Source organism: Trachypithecus francoisi, unplaced genomic scaffold (assembly GCF_009764315.1).
Source record: "Trachypithecus francoisi isolate TF-2019V2 unplaced genomic scaffold, Tfra_2.0 Lachesis_group8, whole genome shotgun sequence".
Lineage (NCBI taxonomy): Eukaryota > Metazoa > Chordata > Mammalia > Primates > Cercopithecidae > Trachypithecus > Trachypithecus francoisi.
This window is the reverse complement of record NW_022681473.1, coordinates 56529953-56545941: the sequence shown is the minus strand read 5'-3', so window position 1 is coordinate 56545941 and position 15989 is coordinate 56529953. Positions and strand designations below refer to the sequence as shown.

Here is a 15989-nt window from a genome sequence, read left to right as displayed (position 1 = left end):
CTGTTCCCCACCCCCAATGAATTCTCATAAAATGGACCAGAAAAGGAGAAGAAAAAAAAAAAAACTTAATGGCTTGCAGGATCTATGGGAACTCTCTGTACTATCTTTGCAACTGTTCTGTAAATCTGAAACTATTCTAAAATGTAACACTTATGAAAAATAATGGCTTATCATGGTTTCCTCTGTAAGAAACAATGGGAAAAGCATGATATTTGGGTATGAAACTCTGCCTCTACCAGCTGTGAAGCTTTGGATACATTGCTTATCCTTTCTAAGCTTCAGTTTCCTCATCTGTAAAATGGAGACAACAGTTCCAACCATGAAGTGCTATTGTGCAGATTAAGTAAGATAGAGCATGCAAAGGACTTACCACTGCTAAAAGTGCTTTCCTTCTGGGCAGCAGCAGTTTCTCCGCTCAGTCAGCCTTCATGATGGGTTCTTGACAACTACAGCTGGGGACCCTACCTCTACCCTTCAGCCCTACCTGTCTTTATGACTAGCAGCCTGTTCCAGAAACAGCAGGACACTTTAATCCCAAAGCACAGTAATCACCCGAAGGGCTGAAGGCTGCCTGACAGCAAGTTCTGACTAGTGAAAGCACACCTTTGTTGACAGAAACATGTTCTCCTTCCTGCTTTCCTTAGAATCCAATGTCACTGCCATTAGCTGAATGACTTTCCTAAGGGTTACAGGTATCCATCAGAAGGAATGCCAGAAGCTGACAGAGTTGGGCTTCTGACAGAGAGGAAATCTCAAAATCGTCACAGAAGATTCTTCCCCTTTGGTAGCACCACTACCATCCACCATCTCATCACTACCACCCCAACTCCTGGCTGTGCCCTGCTCCCCATCCTGGCCCCACATGAAGCTGGGCTGATAAACTACAAATCCACAAGTCAAGGGGCACAGCAAGTTCCCCAAAACCAAGACATATGTCTCAAGGCTGGGCAGGAAGTTGCCCCCAGGCCCTGAAGCCCAACCCCAGAGCCTCAGCCACCTTGCCTCTTTTCTACATGATGGTGTTACTTGCTTCTCTGGGGAGACTGAGCTGAGTGGGCAGTCTAGGAACCCCATCTAGGTCTTTTTTTTTTTCATTTTTTTTTTAAATTTTCACTTTTTTTTGAGACAGAGTCTCGTTCTGTTGCCTAGGCTGCAGTGTAATGGCGCGATCTTGGCTCACCGCAACTTCCACCTCCCAGGTTCATGCGATTCTCCTGCCTCAGCCTCCTGAGTAGCCGGGATTACAGGGGCCCACCAACATGCCCGGCTAATTTTTGTATTTTCAATAGAAACGGGGTTTCACCATGTTGGCCAGGGTGGTTTCGAACTCCTGACCTCAAGTGATCTGCCCGCCTTGACCTCCCAAAGTGCTGGGATTACAGACATAAGCCACCGTGCCTGGCCCCCATCTGGGTCTTATAAGTGGATGGACTAGAGACCAAGGAAAGAAATCAGGTGAAGAAAGGTATAGCTGTGACATCGTGTTATCTCCTTGAAAATCACTGACAAGAATGTCAGATACTTAAAAAAAAAAAAAAAAAACCTCTCCCAAGACAAAGGAGAAGTCCAATCTCACCCTGAAAATTTACTGTCCAAATAAGGGAGCAGTCAGTGCTAGAACAGTCAGGCTGTTCCAATTCTGAAAAGCCCTGGGAGAGAGGCAGTTCCCGGGCTTCAGATTCCACTGACAGGTTGTAACCCCTCAAAGCCACTAATGGGCACATTCTAGTGGCTAATTCCTCTGACCTTCCAGATGGCTGGGTTGGGGACACACCCCAGCTGAGGCCCAAGGACATCGGTTCCTGGCAGGGAGTATGCAAAATCTCAGCAGCTCCAACCAGACCAGATAACAGTCCCATGGCTCAAGGACTAGCTGCCAGAAGCAGGACCCAGGAGGAAGATGTCCTTGGAGCCATTTCTTCTTTAACCAAATAAGAGCCAAATATAGCCAAATATGAAGAAACAATGTCGTCTTCTTTGAAATTTTTCTCCAGTTTATCACTTCATACCTAGTTTACTGCAATGGTCTCTGGTTATACAGAGAGCAGTGCCAGCCCATAGGAGGCACTAAATAAATGTTAAACGGTATTACTGAATTACAAGCTCCCCTTTATTCTTCTACCTCCAGTCCTCTCAGCTCATAAGTGACAGACTACGCATCCTGGAATGTCAGTATCATCATGTCATTCTTCTGGGCTCCTTAACTGCCAATCACACCAGACTCAGGTTCCCTTAATTGGTTCCAACCAATCTCACTTTCCAATTCTTCCTTCCCTCTTCAGCCAGCCCTGGCCCTACCACCCTCCCCAGACCTGCCCACACAGAGATACACAGACTTGCACATGCACGCATGCACACACACACACACACACACACACACCCCTACCTCTCTCCAGGCAGGATACCTTCTGCTCCAAACATGTCCACATGTCCATTTCTGCCCCATGTTTCTGGGCTCAAATCACTGGCAGTCTGGAGTGCTCTCCTTCCTCTCTGCTTATCCAATTCCTAGTATGATCCCAGATCCAAGCCAAGGTCCCCTGAAGCTCAGGCTGAGAAGCCATTCAATCCACAAACAATGACCAAGCACCTGCCTTTTGCAAGACACTAGCCCAGTCACTGAGGACACAGGAAGGAAAACAACACAGTCCTACAGGCTCCTGACTGGTGGGAGGGGCTTCAACATGAACTGCCCTGCTCACCTGAACCATGCAGGCAGCAGAGTCAACCACCAGACATCACAGGCAGCCGGCTGTGACACTTGCAGAGGTAAGGTGAGGGCAGCACACGAAACCCAGCTAGATGGGGTCTTCTTACCTCTCAAGACTCCAGTCTTTCAAAGAAGCGACCAGGGCCTAGTGGCTTAGAATATATTCTGTTCTAAGAACCTTCATTCTCTGTGACCACCTTGGACTGCCCCATCTTGCTTTAGAATTTTATCAGCTAGGCTGAGTCCAGCCTCACTCAATAACAGCCATGGTCAACTACCTCTCCTTAGGGCCAGGCACAAAACTCACATCCCTGCTCTAAGCCAGGGAACAGAGAGACAATATCTCCTTAGGGGTTCCTAGACTGATGCCACTTGACTACAGAGATGATGGGGGTCACACAGGAGCCAACCCTTAGGCCTCTCCAGGGAAAAGGGGTAATCTGCAATTCTCAGACAATAGGAGTAACTCCACCCTTCCCTCTCTTATTTAAGAAAGCTTATGAGAGAGTGGATGGGCTTGCTACTACTCTAGGTATAATCTTGCATACCATCTAAATTATAAGAATAGGTAACCCATTTAAGTTTACTTTGGTCCTTTAACTCCTGTAGTAACAAATGCCATGTGATACATGCCTCACATGTGATACATGCCTCTAATCCTAAACTGCTAGTGAGTTACAGTGCCTGGAGAGAAGCAGCTGCTGTGAGCTTCCAGTGTGCCGCCAACCCCCAGGCACCCCACCTTGGATAGCCAAGAGGGCTACCTGAGTAAAAACAAGATCCTAAGACAGATTTGTAAGCTCAACCCAGAGGGTAATCCTAATTCATTTCCCCCTGCTCAGGGGAGACAAATGCTGCTATATCAACGACTGGGGAAAAGGCCCACATATTTTTCATGTCTCATCCTCAGACTGGAGTGGCACTGTTTCCAGAAGATTGGAACTATTACTGACATGGTATTCATACGGATCAAGGGTACTTCCTGTTGGACATTCCTTAGGCCTGTCACACATGGTCCAAGAAAGCAGTAAGATGGAAAAGAGAGACCAGCTAAGAGCTACTCCAAATGCCCACACCATCAGATGATCATCCCAAATGTCAGAGAATCTGTGAATCAAGTGCTCAAAGCTATGCACGTTGGGAGTGCTCTAAAATTCCCATCAATACAGTTATTACTTTTCCCAGAACCAGGAGAGGCTCTCTTGATATGTAATCTTAGATACCAGGGAATATAATGTTCAATCCAGGGGAAGAAAAGAGAGAACACCTAACCCATCCCTACTTCTAATTCCAGCAGAAGAGACTCACAGTCTTCCTCATCATCCATCCTCCCTGTAATCTACCTGAAACTCAAGTCTCTGAATAAGCTTATCTCACATGTGACTTAGCTGTTGCTTTTTATAGCATGAACTATTCAGCCTCCTACTAAGACCGTCTTTTCCAGAGAGGCTGAACGGGTCTCAGTCTCTACTAAAGAAGCTCACATCCTTCAGGAGCTTACCCCAAACAACAGTCATATATTTAGGCACGCTGGCTTGTACAGGTCAGGTCAGCCAGAAAGGCCACAACAGCTGCTGACCAGTACACCACGTGTGAGCACTAACGGGAATCAATGAGTCAAGCCTTAAACAAAGGGCAGAATACAAGGAAAGAAGTTGCCATTGGCCCTTGGATCACCAGCAACTAGCTCAGAAGAGTCTGCCTGATGAGGACTACATCCAGCCATAACGAGCACCTAGTCTTTGAAGCCTGTGGCATCCACACAGTATCACTTCCTACTTGACTGCCTTCAGAGGGGCCTCCCACACAACCACCCCTTACACTACACCCATCTCCAAGGCTGGAGAGAACACCTAGGGCACATTATCTTGAGAGGCTTAGCCACACATTTTCAGTCCCCGTCCACATCCACCCTCCCCCCTGCCCCTAACAGCTCAAATATTCAGTCTCCACATATGTGTCTATGTGCCTGTGTGTCTGTGTTTTATTTATACTCCCCATGTCTGTTGTTAGCAACAGAAACAAAGTACTTTAAGGCAGAAAAGGCAAGTCTGCCAATTGGCTTGCTGCTCCCCGCCTGTTTCCAGCTCAGGGAAGGGCTGGTAAATGATTCTTCCAGCTCCAATCTACCATGTGTGCCTACAGCTCCCACATACCCGGGGGCCGGGAGGCATGGTGCCAGTTTACCCACATTAGTGACTGCTGCATGGGGTGCCGGCCATCACCTCTCTCTCTTCTTCACTGGAGGGCACACCCTGAACACCTGATTCTCTCACCTGCCTAAATGCTGATTTCTGTTGAAAGGCAGAGCTTCAGAAGCCAGAATTCGAGAAACCCATGGTAAAGATGAAAGGGAAGTGCCTCCCCAGACTCAGATTCTGGAGAACTAGCCCAGACTAAGTTTTACTTTCACATCCTTCCATTTCCACTTCAGTTTTTCTGCTACTGATAATCTTCCAAGTTCCAATAGCAGGCTCCCTAATAACATTGACAGTAATTATTGATCCCCACTTTGTTTCAGCTGAGAGAACAAAACACGAGATGTGATTCTTGCATATGAGGAGCTCACAGACAAATGTAGGGCGATGAGACACAACAGCAAACAATGCAAGTGTGGGACACAAACTAGAAAGACAGGACAATGGGGTGGTGAAGGGGACAGAGCAGCTCTGGACAGGGCTTCTGTAGGAGAGGAAATGTGAGCCAGGCTGTAAAGGACAAACAGTAGTTGGACAGAATGAGACACAAGACTGAGATGAAGAGTTAGACTATGACTCAAGGTCCCAAGGCAGAGAGAGTAGCAAATATCACACCCAAAGTGTTTTTCTCACATTCAACTGAGGCTCAGCCCTAGTAGGTATGGAGGAAGGAAAGTGGCGTGACTTGGTAAAAATGAAACACTCCCCTCTGGGTTACCATGCTCTCCAGCTCCTTTGCTCCTACCTCTGCCAAGAGCACGTTCAGGGTTTCCTTCTTCTTCCCTTTTTCTTTTTTTTTTTTTTTGAGACGGAGTTTCATTCTTGTTGCCCAGGCTGCAGTACAATGGTGCCATCTCGGCTCACTGCAACCTCTACCTCCCGGGTTCAAGTGATTTTCCTGCCTCAACCTCCTGAGTAGCTGGGATTACAGGCAGGCACCACCACATCCGGCTAATATTTTGTATTTTCAGTAGAGACGGGGTTTCTCCATGTTGGTCAGGCTGGTCTCGAACTCCTGACCTCAGGTGATCCGCCCGCCTCAGCCTCCCAAAGCGCTGGGATTACAGGCGTGAGCCACCGTGCCCAGCCAGGGTTTCCTTTTTCTGTGCTACTCCAAAATCCTCTCCCCTGCACGGCATGGAATGCAGCCAGCCTAACTCCCTAAACCCAAAAATGTCCCATTGAAATTCCTGGTACTCAAGCCTCCTGCTCCCACAGTAGGACAAGCTTCAGGCTCCCCAGGTGCAATGTGGGCCAGGAGCTTGAACTATTCCTCTGTTGGCCTGGGTCAAGCTGTGAGTCTGATTCTTTTCTCGCTAGAGAAGGAGAAGGGGGCAGTATGAAATTCTAAGTATAGTTCCTGGAAGCCATCTCTCCTCCTTCCATTCATACTTACAGTCATGCATTCATTCAGCTAATACACACCGAACACCAACCATGCATAAGCCAATATGCTTAGCACTGTTTGGGACACTAAATGCATGAGATATGGGTCCATCCTCAAGGAGCTTCCACTCTGTAGGGTGAATACAATAGACATATGAACCTCATAAATACCAGGAAGACTATTTTAAGTGCCATTAGAAAGATGAAATTAAGTGCCACTAGAGAGATGCCATTAGAGAGATATAATGTTGAAGCTTAGGTAGAAGGAGACTACTTCCAAATAAAGGATCAAGAACACTTTACAGAGAGGGTGGCCCTTGTGCTAGGCCTAGAAGATCAAATGGCAAAGGAATACAGGGGTATTCCCAGACAGATGGAACTGCATGCGCAAGGACTTGGAGGCAGGAAAGCAGAAGACGTATGAAGGACAACAAAGTGTTTGTCGGTCTGATGGGAGTTTAATTCAAAGTAGACCAGGGAGAAAGAGAGTTGGAAAGACACAGACATGTCGGCTCTAAGAGGCCTTTGAGAGCCAAATTAGGGATCTTAGTTTTTCTCTGGGGAATCACAGAAGTTTTCTGAGAAAAGAATGATGGGTCAGAGATTATGCTTCTGAAAGGTGAAGCAATACTCAGAGGTCTAGGGGCTATGGCAGAAAAATCTGTTCCAGTGGTCCACGAGGGCTGATGATCACAGGAGGGACAAGGGAGAGAGAGAACTAAGGTAAGCAGCAAGTGCAGGATGAGAATTCCCACCTTTGAGGTTTAGGCTGAACAGAAAAATCAGTAGGCAGTGGCCAGGCTGGCTAAGAGGCTACACAGGCAGAGAAAAGCCGGAGAGCCAGCTCTTGGGAGGGGACAGTGAAGGAGTGGGAGGCGGAAACAGACAGGAGACTGGGGAAGGGAAGGGAACCTCCGAGTTCAGGATCCTAAAAGTGAAACTGCTCCAAGTGATAAAGCCAAAGGTACCCAAAGAGGAATGAAGACGAAGTCCTTAGAGTTGGAAGGACGGAGGGACTGTGAGGCCAGAGCGTTGAGGGATTCTCAGTATGAATCCTCAAATCCTAATTATGCCAAAAAGAGGACATATGAAGAAGGTTGTTAACAGTTAGCTTGAAGTCAATAGGCAGGTAAGGGCACCAAGAGTGAGCAGAGGAGGGACTAACTTCTCGTAGGAAAGGCTGTCAGACAGGGCTTGGAAGCAACGTCGGGAGTTCAGAGAGAGTTGGGAGGAGGTGAGGTGGCTTCACTGGAGAGGGTCACAAGGAAAGTAAGATCTTCAGGGAAAAGCCAGTTTTGGGCTGTAACAAAGAGGTAGAAATGTTCTAGGAAAAGGCACCAAAGAAGGGGCAATACCACTTTTTGTCTGTCACACTGGGCAAGATGACAAAACTATTTCCAGAGTCAGGCAGGGTGTAGCAAGCTGGGCACTCTCATATACTGTTGGGTTTTCTGTAAACCAGTACAATTTTTCTGGAAAACAATTTAGGAATACACACACACACATACCCTCACAAGGATAACCCATACAAAGTTAAAAGATAAGCCACAGACAGGATGAAAATAATTACAAAGCACATAACTGACAAGGGATTAAAAATAAGAATATATTAAGAACTCCTAAAGGAAAAAGACAAAAACCCAACTGAAAAATAAGTAAACCATATAAACAGAGAATTCAAAGAAAATAAAATATTGCTCAATCTCTTTGATAAACTGGGAAAATGAAAATTCTGGAAAATACTGAGAAGCATGGTATCTCCAAGTGTTAGCAAAAATAAGGGGAAATGAACACTTATATGCATTGGTGGTAACACATACAACTACTAATAGAGCGCAATCTGGAATTAGAAAAATTACAAAAATTAGAAAGACTTTAACCATTTCTCACTGCCATATAATGGTGCATTGTACACCAGTTAAACCGAATGATTTTATACGTGAAAACTTTTTAAAAATGACCTTGAATGAAAAAAAATCAACCTGCAAAAGGTTGCCTGCAAGAATAGTACCGTGTGTATAAAATTTTAAAACATAATACTATACATTATTTATGGACACATGTATGTAAAAGGATAAGATATGCACAGTAACGAGGCTTTTATCAGTATCAGGAGGAGGAAAGGACTGCAGAAAGCTTTAGTCATATTTGTCCAATATTTTTTCCCCAGCCTCCAAGCATGAATACATATTTGTCAAATTTTTTAAAAATTTAAGTAACAGATCTGAAGCCAATATGGTACAGTGTTAATATTTGTGAAATTTCGATGATGGGTACATAGATTTTTGTTATATTAACCTTTTACTTTTCCATATACTTTTCCAAGTTTTAAAAGATATTGTTGACCAGGTGCAGTGGCTCATGCCTGTAATCCCAGCACTTAGGGAGGCCGAAGCAGGCAGATCATGAGGTCAGGAGATCGAGATCATCCTGGCTAACACAGTGAAACCCCTTCTCTACTAAAAATACAAAAAAATTAGACAGGTGTGGTGGTGGGCACCTGTAGTCCCAGCTACTCGGGAGGCTGAGGCAGGAGAACAGCATGAACCCGGGAGTTGGAGTTTGCAGTGAGCGGAGATCACGAAACTGCACTCCAGCCTGGGCGACAGTGCGAGACTCTGTCTCAAACAAAAACAAAAACAACAACAACAACAACAACAGAGATGTTGTTAAGTAATTTAAGTATATTACATACCTTTTGAACCAGTGATTCCATTTTTAGAAACTTTAGATTCCAATTTTAGAAATCCTGAAGTTATACAAGTAGGCACAGTTATACAGATATGTAGATATTTTCCACCACATACCTTCTTTTTTTAAAAAAAAAAGAGACGGGGTCTTGCTCCATTGCCCAGATTGGAGTGCGGTGGCACAATCACAGCTCAACGTAGCCTCTAACTCCTGGGTTCAAGTGATCCTCCCACCTCAGCCTCCTGAAAAGCTGGGACTACAGGCATGTAGCACCACAGCAGCTAATTTTTTACTTTTTTCTAGAAATACCATCTCACTATGTTGCCCAGGCTGGTCTCAAACCCCTAGCCTCAAGCAATCCTACTGCTTTGACCCACATAGCTTTTAATAACAGAAACAATCCAAAAGTCCATTGTCAGGTTAACTAAATAACAATTCATCCATACAATATAATTCTATGCGGCATTAAACATTATAGAGTAGCTCTATATGTACTGTCTGTGGAATACATCCACGTAATATTAGTCAGAAAAGTAGGTTACAAATATAAGTGCAAAATGATGGCACTTTGGGGGAAAAAGCAATATATGTCAACACATATGAAGAAGATCCCAAAGGACAAGATACACCTAACAATAATTATGCTATAGGGGATTATGTGACTTTTACTTTCTTCCTAATATTTTTTGTTATTGTCCAAATATTCCTCAATGAGCCTGTATTTCTTTTATTAGAAAAATCAATAAAGTTAGTTAATTTTACACAAAAAGAAAATAAGGACTATCTGGTAATAGCAGATGAGTTTTACTTGAAGTAAGGGAAAAGGTAAGCAGAAAAAGAGGGAGATATCATAGACAGAAGTATAACAAAAGCTCTACCGAAACAAAGAGCCGGGAGGAAGAGCAAGGCTTATAGGTTTTCATCCAGGTTGGGCATTTTCAGCAACAAGAACAAAGGCGGCAAGAGGGAGGAGGTCAGCTGGGGAGCTGTTTGTGACTGAAGGGCAGAGAGTACAGACAGAACTACACAGTTCTCAAATTCCATATAAAATTTTAATACATTTCTGACTTCACAGATTCTGAACCTGCCATAGGACCTTGGTGTAGCGTGAGCGAAGGAAAGATTCTTGGGTAGAACTTCATAAAGTCTGTCATAAGATCAGTCCCCAGAGGAGGAGACTTTTCAGATCCCATCCCTCATACACATTCAGAAGGCCAAGGAAACACCCTCAGGATTGAACTATGATAAAGAAGGTGAACAATAGCCTGGACAACACAGGGAGACCCCATCTCTACCAAAACAAAATAAAATTAGCCAGGCAGGGACATGGAGGTGCATGCCTGTGGTCCCTGCTACTTGGGAGTCTGAGGTAGGAGGATCACTTGAGCCCAGGAAGTCGAGGCTGTAGTGAGCGGTGACTGTGCCACTACACTCCAGCCTTGGCAACAGAGCAAGACCCAGTATCAAAAAAACAAACAAACAAAAAGGGGGTGACAAAGGAGACAAAAGCAATGACATCACAGTGGCCTAAGTTTAGCCTACACAACCAGCAACTCTATTTCTCTAGAATTGGTGAGATAATGAGAAGCTGAAGAAACAGAGGGCTAGGTGGGTGGCTCACGCCTGTAATCTCGGCACTTACGGAGGCTGAGGCAGGTGGATCACCTGAGGTCAGGAATTCAAGACCAGCCTGGCCAATATGGTGAAACCTTGTCTCTACTAAAAATACAAAAATTAGCTGGGTGTGGTGGCACACACCTGTAATCCCGGCTACTTGGGAGGCTAAGGCAGGAGAATGGCTTGAACCCAGGAGGCAAAGGTTGCAGTGAGCTGAGATTGTGCCACTGCACTTTAGCCTGGGCAACAGAGTAAGACTCTTTCTCAAAAAAAAAAAGGAAAAGAAACAGAGTGAGAAAAGTGGGCTGGTAAGCCAGAGGGTAATCATAAGCCAATCTTGTGTTTAGGCAAATACGAAACTAAACAGGAAAGTAATGTCTGTGTGGCCACCTATGACGCAGCATGGATATTCTACTGGCACGTGTCTTCTTTCCGGATATAGTACTCCCTCTAACACAGCTGCCACATGGTAGAGTAGTTGCTAAGAAGCCATTGGAAGGTACAACATCTGAGATGCCACAGGTGTCCACTGAAATTAAGCCATTCTTTTACCTTTACCCCTAGGCTTTTGGACTTGGACCTCATCCAAGGAGCTGGTTGCCTGCACTTTCACAGACAGTCAGCTTCATCCCCAGGCCCCAAATCCTGAATTTGCCCCATGTCAATGAAAAACCATCATCAGCTTTTCTTTACATTAAAAACTGATTGTGATCAAAGCAGTTTTTCCTGTTTTCTGGGATCACTGCTGCAAAGAGGAAAAGTCACAAGAGGATAAAATGACACACATGCACATTCTCCTGTGGCTGAAATTCCCATCACTCTTCCTGCCTCTAACCAAAAAGGAGGATACAGACCAAGGAGCACTTCATGAAGGTAGTCGAATGCCCACCCTGCTGTTTTTCACCTTCGGGAAGAATCACCTCCTACCAGCTAGGACCTGTCCTTGGTCACTATAATCCCATGATTTGTAATGTGGGCTTCATTCCTCAGAAGCCCAGAGTTGGTGTTATCTAGGAGTGACGGCAGTCATTTCCAGATCATGAGCAGTCACACAAATAAGGCAAAGGGCAACTCCTGCCTAGCATGTGTGACCCAAGAGATGACGGAGAAGAGAAGGGAGGAATGCAATCCTTCACCCGGTCCCTCAGCACTGAGCCAGCCTCCCATTTGCACATGGAAGGAAAGGCCAATACCCAATACTTAAGAAAGAACTAAATGTTAGGTCAGCCCCCTTCCTTCCCAGGGCTAGCATAAGGATTAAATAAGATACTGTTCTAATAGAAGCAAGAATACAAGTTACATGGCTCTAACTTGGCTCCAATTTCTAGCTGGTAGGAAGTCAATCCTTTCATCTGTTTTCCAAAGTCTATGGATCTGCCTTTAGTTGGAAACACAGAATAGAGTATAGAAGATATTATAGAACTTGGGGCCTTGATTACTGCCCAACTCTTCACAAAATTCCATCTGAAAGAAGTGATATTTAAGGAAGACTGTCTAAGGGGTATGATATAAATCCATGCCCCTGTGTATTTTAGGCTCCATTTTCTAGCAGATCACCTGAAAGCTACACAGATGTCATTAGCTCAGCTCCTGACAGAGTGGTTTTCGCTAAGTTGCAATTTCATGTAAAACATTTGCATTTTATCTGCAGTCTCTATGAGAGCTACAGAAAACCAAGACTGCATAAGCACTGGTTATAAAAATAGCAAGGAAACTGTTGCTGTAGTGGTAAAAACAATAAATAAATAAATAAAACATACTTGCTTTTAAAAAAGTAAAAATTACTATTACATCATTCAATATTGCCTTACATATCCACATACATTTCATTAAAATATAAAACTCATTTAAAAAACTTTGTCCTTTGAGAAAGTGGTATGTTGACTGCCAAGGAGAAGGCCATTCATAGCAATCACATTAATGAACAGGATTAGGAAGGCCAGGCACAGTGGCTCATGCCTGTAATTCCAGCACTTTGGGAGGCCAAAGCGGGAGGTCTCTTGAAACCAGGACTTTGACATCAGGCTGGGCAACATGGCGAGACCCCGTCTCTACAAAAAGTTTAAAAATTAGCTGGGCATGGTGGTACACATCTGGGGTCCTAGCTACTCAGGAAGCTGAGGTGGAAGATCACTTGAGCCCAGGAGGTGGAGGCTGCAAGGTTGCAGTGATCTGTGACTGTGCCACTGCACTCCAGCCTGGGTGACAGAGCAAGACAATGTCTCAAAGAAAACAAATAAACAACAAAAAAACCAAGATTAGAACAGTTGCCTGCTCTTCTTTTCTTTGGTGCTGATGTTATTTCTGTTTCTATGTTATTAACATGACTAAGGCCTCTCTTTACCAGTTATCTACTGTGTGCCAAGCATTGTTCCCAGGTGTTAATTATGTTAATTCATTTAATACTCTAACACAATCCTATGAGGTAGATGTTACCAATTCTATTTTACCAAACAGAAAAACCAAGGCCCAAGTCATATAGCTAGTAAAAAGAGGAGCCAGAATTCAAACCAGGACTGATTTCAAAATTCTCATTCCTTCTACTATGCCATGGAAAGTACATTAGGGTGTTTTTATGTCAACTGCAGCCAGACACATCAATTTTCTCTTCTGAGAAGACAGGATATAAATCTGAAGAAACAATGTATATGAAAATATGCTATATGCTATAAGGCAATATTCCTATGTAAATAACTATCATCATCCTCCAGGAAAAGAATGCGTAAAGCAGAGCTGACAGTTTTCTTTCTCATTTTTTTTTTTTTTTTTTAAGAGACAGGGACATGCTATGTTGCCCAGGCTGGACTTGAACTCCTGGGCAAAGTGATCCTCCTGCCTCAGCCTGCTGAGCAGCTGGGACTACAGGCACATGCCATCATGCCAGGCCAGAACTGGCATTTCTACTGCACACACACCGGCAAACTCAGCAGGAAGTGAACTCTAAACATACCCTAAGAGGAGAACTTTTCCCTCAACACTAAAACTCATAAAAACATGTAAGCAAGTGTATGGGTCAGTCACTCCCTTAAACACAGGTGTCTGGCAAGATAGTGAGAAATCATCCCACATCTAGTGTCCATGGGCACAGACTCCTGTTTGCTTCAGAATCCAGGAGATGCTGGCATTTGGCCAGGTAGGCCTTCTTTTCTCTCAACTCCCTTTTAATCTCATCTCCTTCAGTGATGACCATTCTCAAAGAATTATTTCAAGAGACACTATCTTTGAGAAGAAGAATTATTTCAAGCTTTAATTTCTAGCTCATCTACAAATCCAAGACTTTTGGAAATCAAAGCTCTCCAAAACTCTGAAACCTACAATGTGCTTCTTTGCTATAAGTTTGATGGCTGTTACCTAGGAGACATGCATGCCTTCCCTGGTAGTTTAAGAGACAAAGTTTGGAATATGATGTGCTCAGAAAAGGGGTCACTCTACCTCTAGTCCTGGGCATCAAGGGCTTTCTAGATGTTTAAGAGGCAAGTGGTCACCAGCAGCAAGAAAACGTTGGGGTGGGTTCTCTGGACCACTGCTTCACTCAGGGACAGCCACCCCTTCTCTACTCAACCCATCCAAACCCTATAAGTGAAGTGTAAAGAATGCAAAGCAGATCTACTACCTACCAAAACAAACCCCAACCAGAAAAGCACTGGGGTTACTATGCAAAGGGATCCCTCAGAGATAAAACAGGAAGAGGGGTTCACTGCGTCTCCTCTCAAGGGCTCCTGCTTCAACCCCACCTATGTATCACAATTCTTTTCCCCTTCAGTATCAACCCCCTACCTCATTAATTTCCTCCACTCCAACCAACAGGCAGCAAGGTCCAACAGAGCACAATAAATTTAAAACTGTTTAAAATGGGTGTCCTGCATTTTTCTTACCTTGTCTTCTTCCACCACTGGCTGAGCTTTCAACCGATTCCACGGTGCCCCAGCTCTGCAGTAAAGCAACTACCCCACGTCTTCAAACTCTTCACAGAATCATGCACCATCTCCTGCCTTAACACACACCAGGCTCTCCCCGAGGGCGCTCTCTCTACCCTGGCAACTTCAATAGCTATGTGGATGGATACACTCAAAACTCTTATCTCACAACTGATTCCCTGACATCAATTCCACTTCCACTTGAGTCACTCACACTTTTGCACAAACCCTGAACCTTGGACTACCCATTTCAAAACCTTGCCCTCTACTGTCTGACCACAATTTCCTTTCCTGTCTATCTTTTGACCATTCACTACCTGACAGCTGCTCTTTGACCTTGGTCAGGCCTCTCTTCCCTCAAGCCTTTTTCCTAGTGTATATCAGCCACCTCCTGGCCTTTCCTTCTGCCAATCCAGGTTGGAATCCATGATTCATCATACATGGATCAATCTCAAATCCACAGCTCCTTTCTCTTTCCACTGTACCTACCTAAAAACCCCTAACTATGGTATTCTCCATTCCTTTGTCAGCACACCTAAAAATTGCTAGTCAGATACCACACAACCAATACACTTCTGAAAGGTCTTTTGGAGATACATTCTGAAGCATTTATGAATGAAATGGTATGATGCCTGGAGTTCGCTTCAAAAAATTCAGTGGTAAAAAAGGAAGAGTAGTGGACAAGAATAGAAATAAAACAAGCTAGTTCACATGTTAATAGTCATAGTTATTAGTTAATAGTTACAGATAACGGTTGAAGCTGGATGACGGACACAACAGTGGTCATCTATTCTCTCTACTTTGGTTATGCTTGTTATTTTCCATAATAAAACGTTTAACAATAAAACAACTTAAGTGCAAGATCAATGGGGAACAATGCCAAAGGTCACAGACTACCTGCTAGTCACAAAATGAAAACTATAATTTCACGATGGAGAAATGCAGCTGATCCTACCTTAACCAGTAATCAAACTTAGCATCAATAATAATGGGCCAGCCAAACATCATGTGCCTCTGATCTGCTGCATCATTTACAAAGGGTTGTTTTCTCCCCAAAATGCTTAACCTAAATCTAATCAGGTCTCTAGATGTAACTTACAGTTTATAGAATACACAGGGGAGAGAGGAAGAACCTGAACAATACCCCAAAGAAACAATCAGACAAATCCATAATGTGAAAAGTGAATTCAGGTTAAGAAATAAGAAGTGTCTAAAACTGGGCAACACAAGAGCCCCATCTCTACAAACAATTAAAAAAAAAAAAAATTAGCAGATTTAGCAGAGTGTGGTGGCACACACCTGTAGACCCAGCTACTCAGGAGGCTGAGGCCCCCACCATCTAACTAAAACTACCCAAGAAGACCCCAAGCAAGAACCCCAGAACCATGCAAGTATTGTGGTTTTAAGCCACTATGTTTTGGGGTGGTCTGGTAGGCAGGACACTGGTACTGGTAGATCCAGCCTTTCAAG

At 44.2% G+C, this 15989-nt stretch overlaps 1 protein-coding gene across 6 annotated transcripts in view; it reads right to left on the bottom strand.

Moving 5' to 3' along the window:
- Positions 1-15989, bottom strand: part of DENND2B (DENN domain containing 2B) — a 184667-nt gene that overhangs the window by 86387 nt on the left and 82291 nt on the right. Inside the window, exon 1 of one of the 6 annotated variants that reach the window (XM_033206349.1) lies at positions 2387-2866. The exons of 4 other annotated variants lie outside the window; for them this stretch is intronic. In XM_033206349.1, the coding sequence (XP_033062240.1) occupies positions 2387-2421 (35 nt within the window). In that variant the 5' untranslated portion in view covers positions 2422-2866. Of the gene's footprint in view, positions 1-370; positions 597-2386; positions 2867-15989 lie in introns of those variants that run through there. One more of the 6 variants, XM_033206355.1, reaches the window with a different exon arrangement.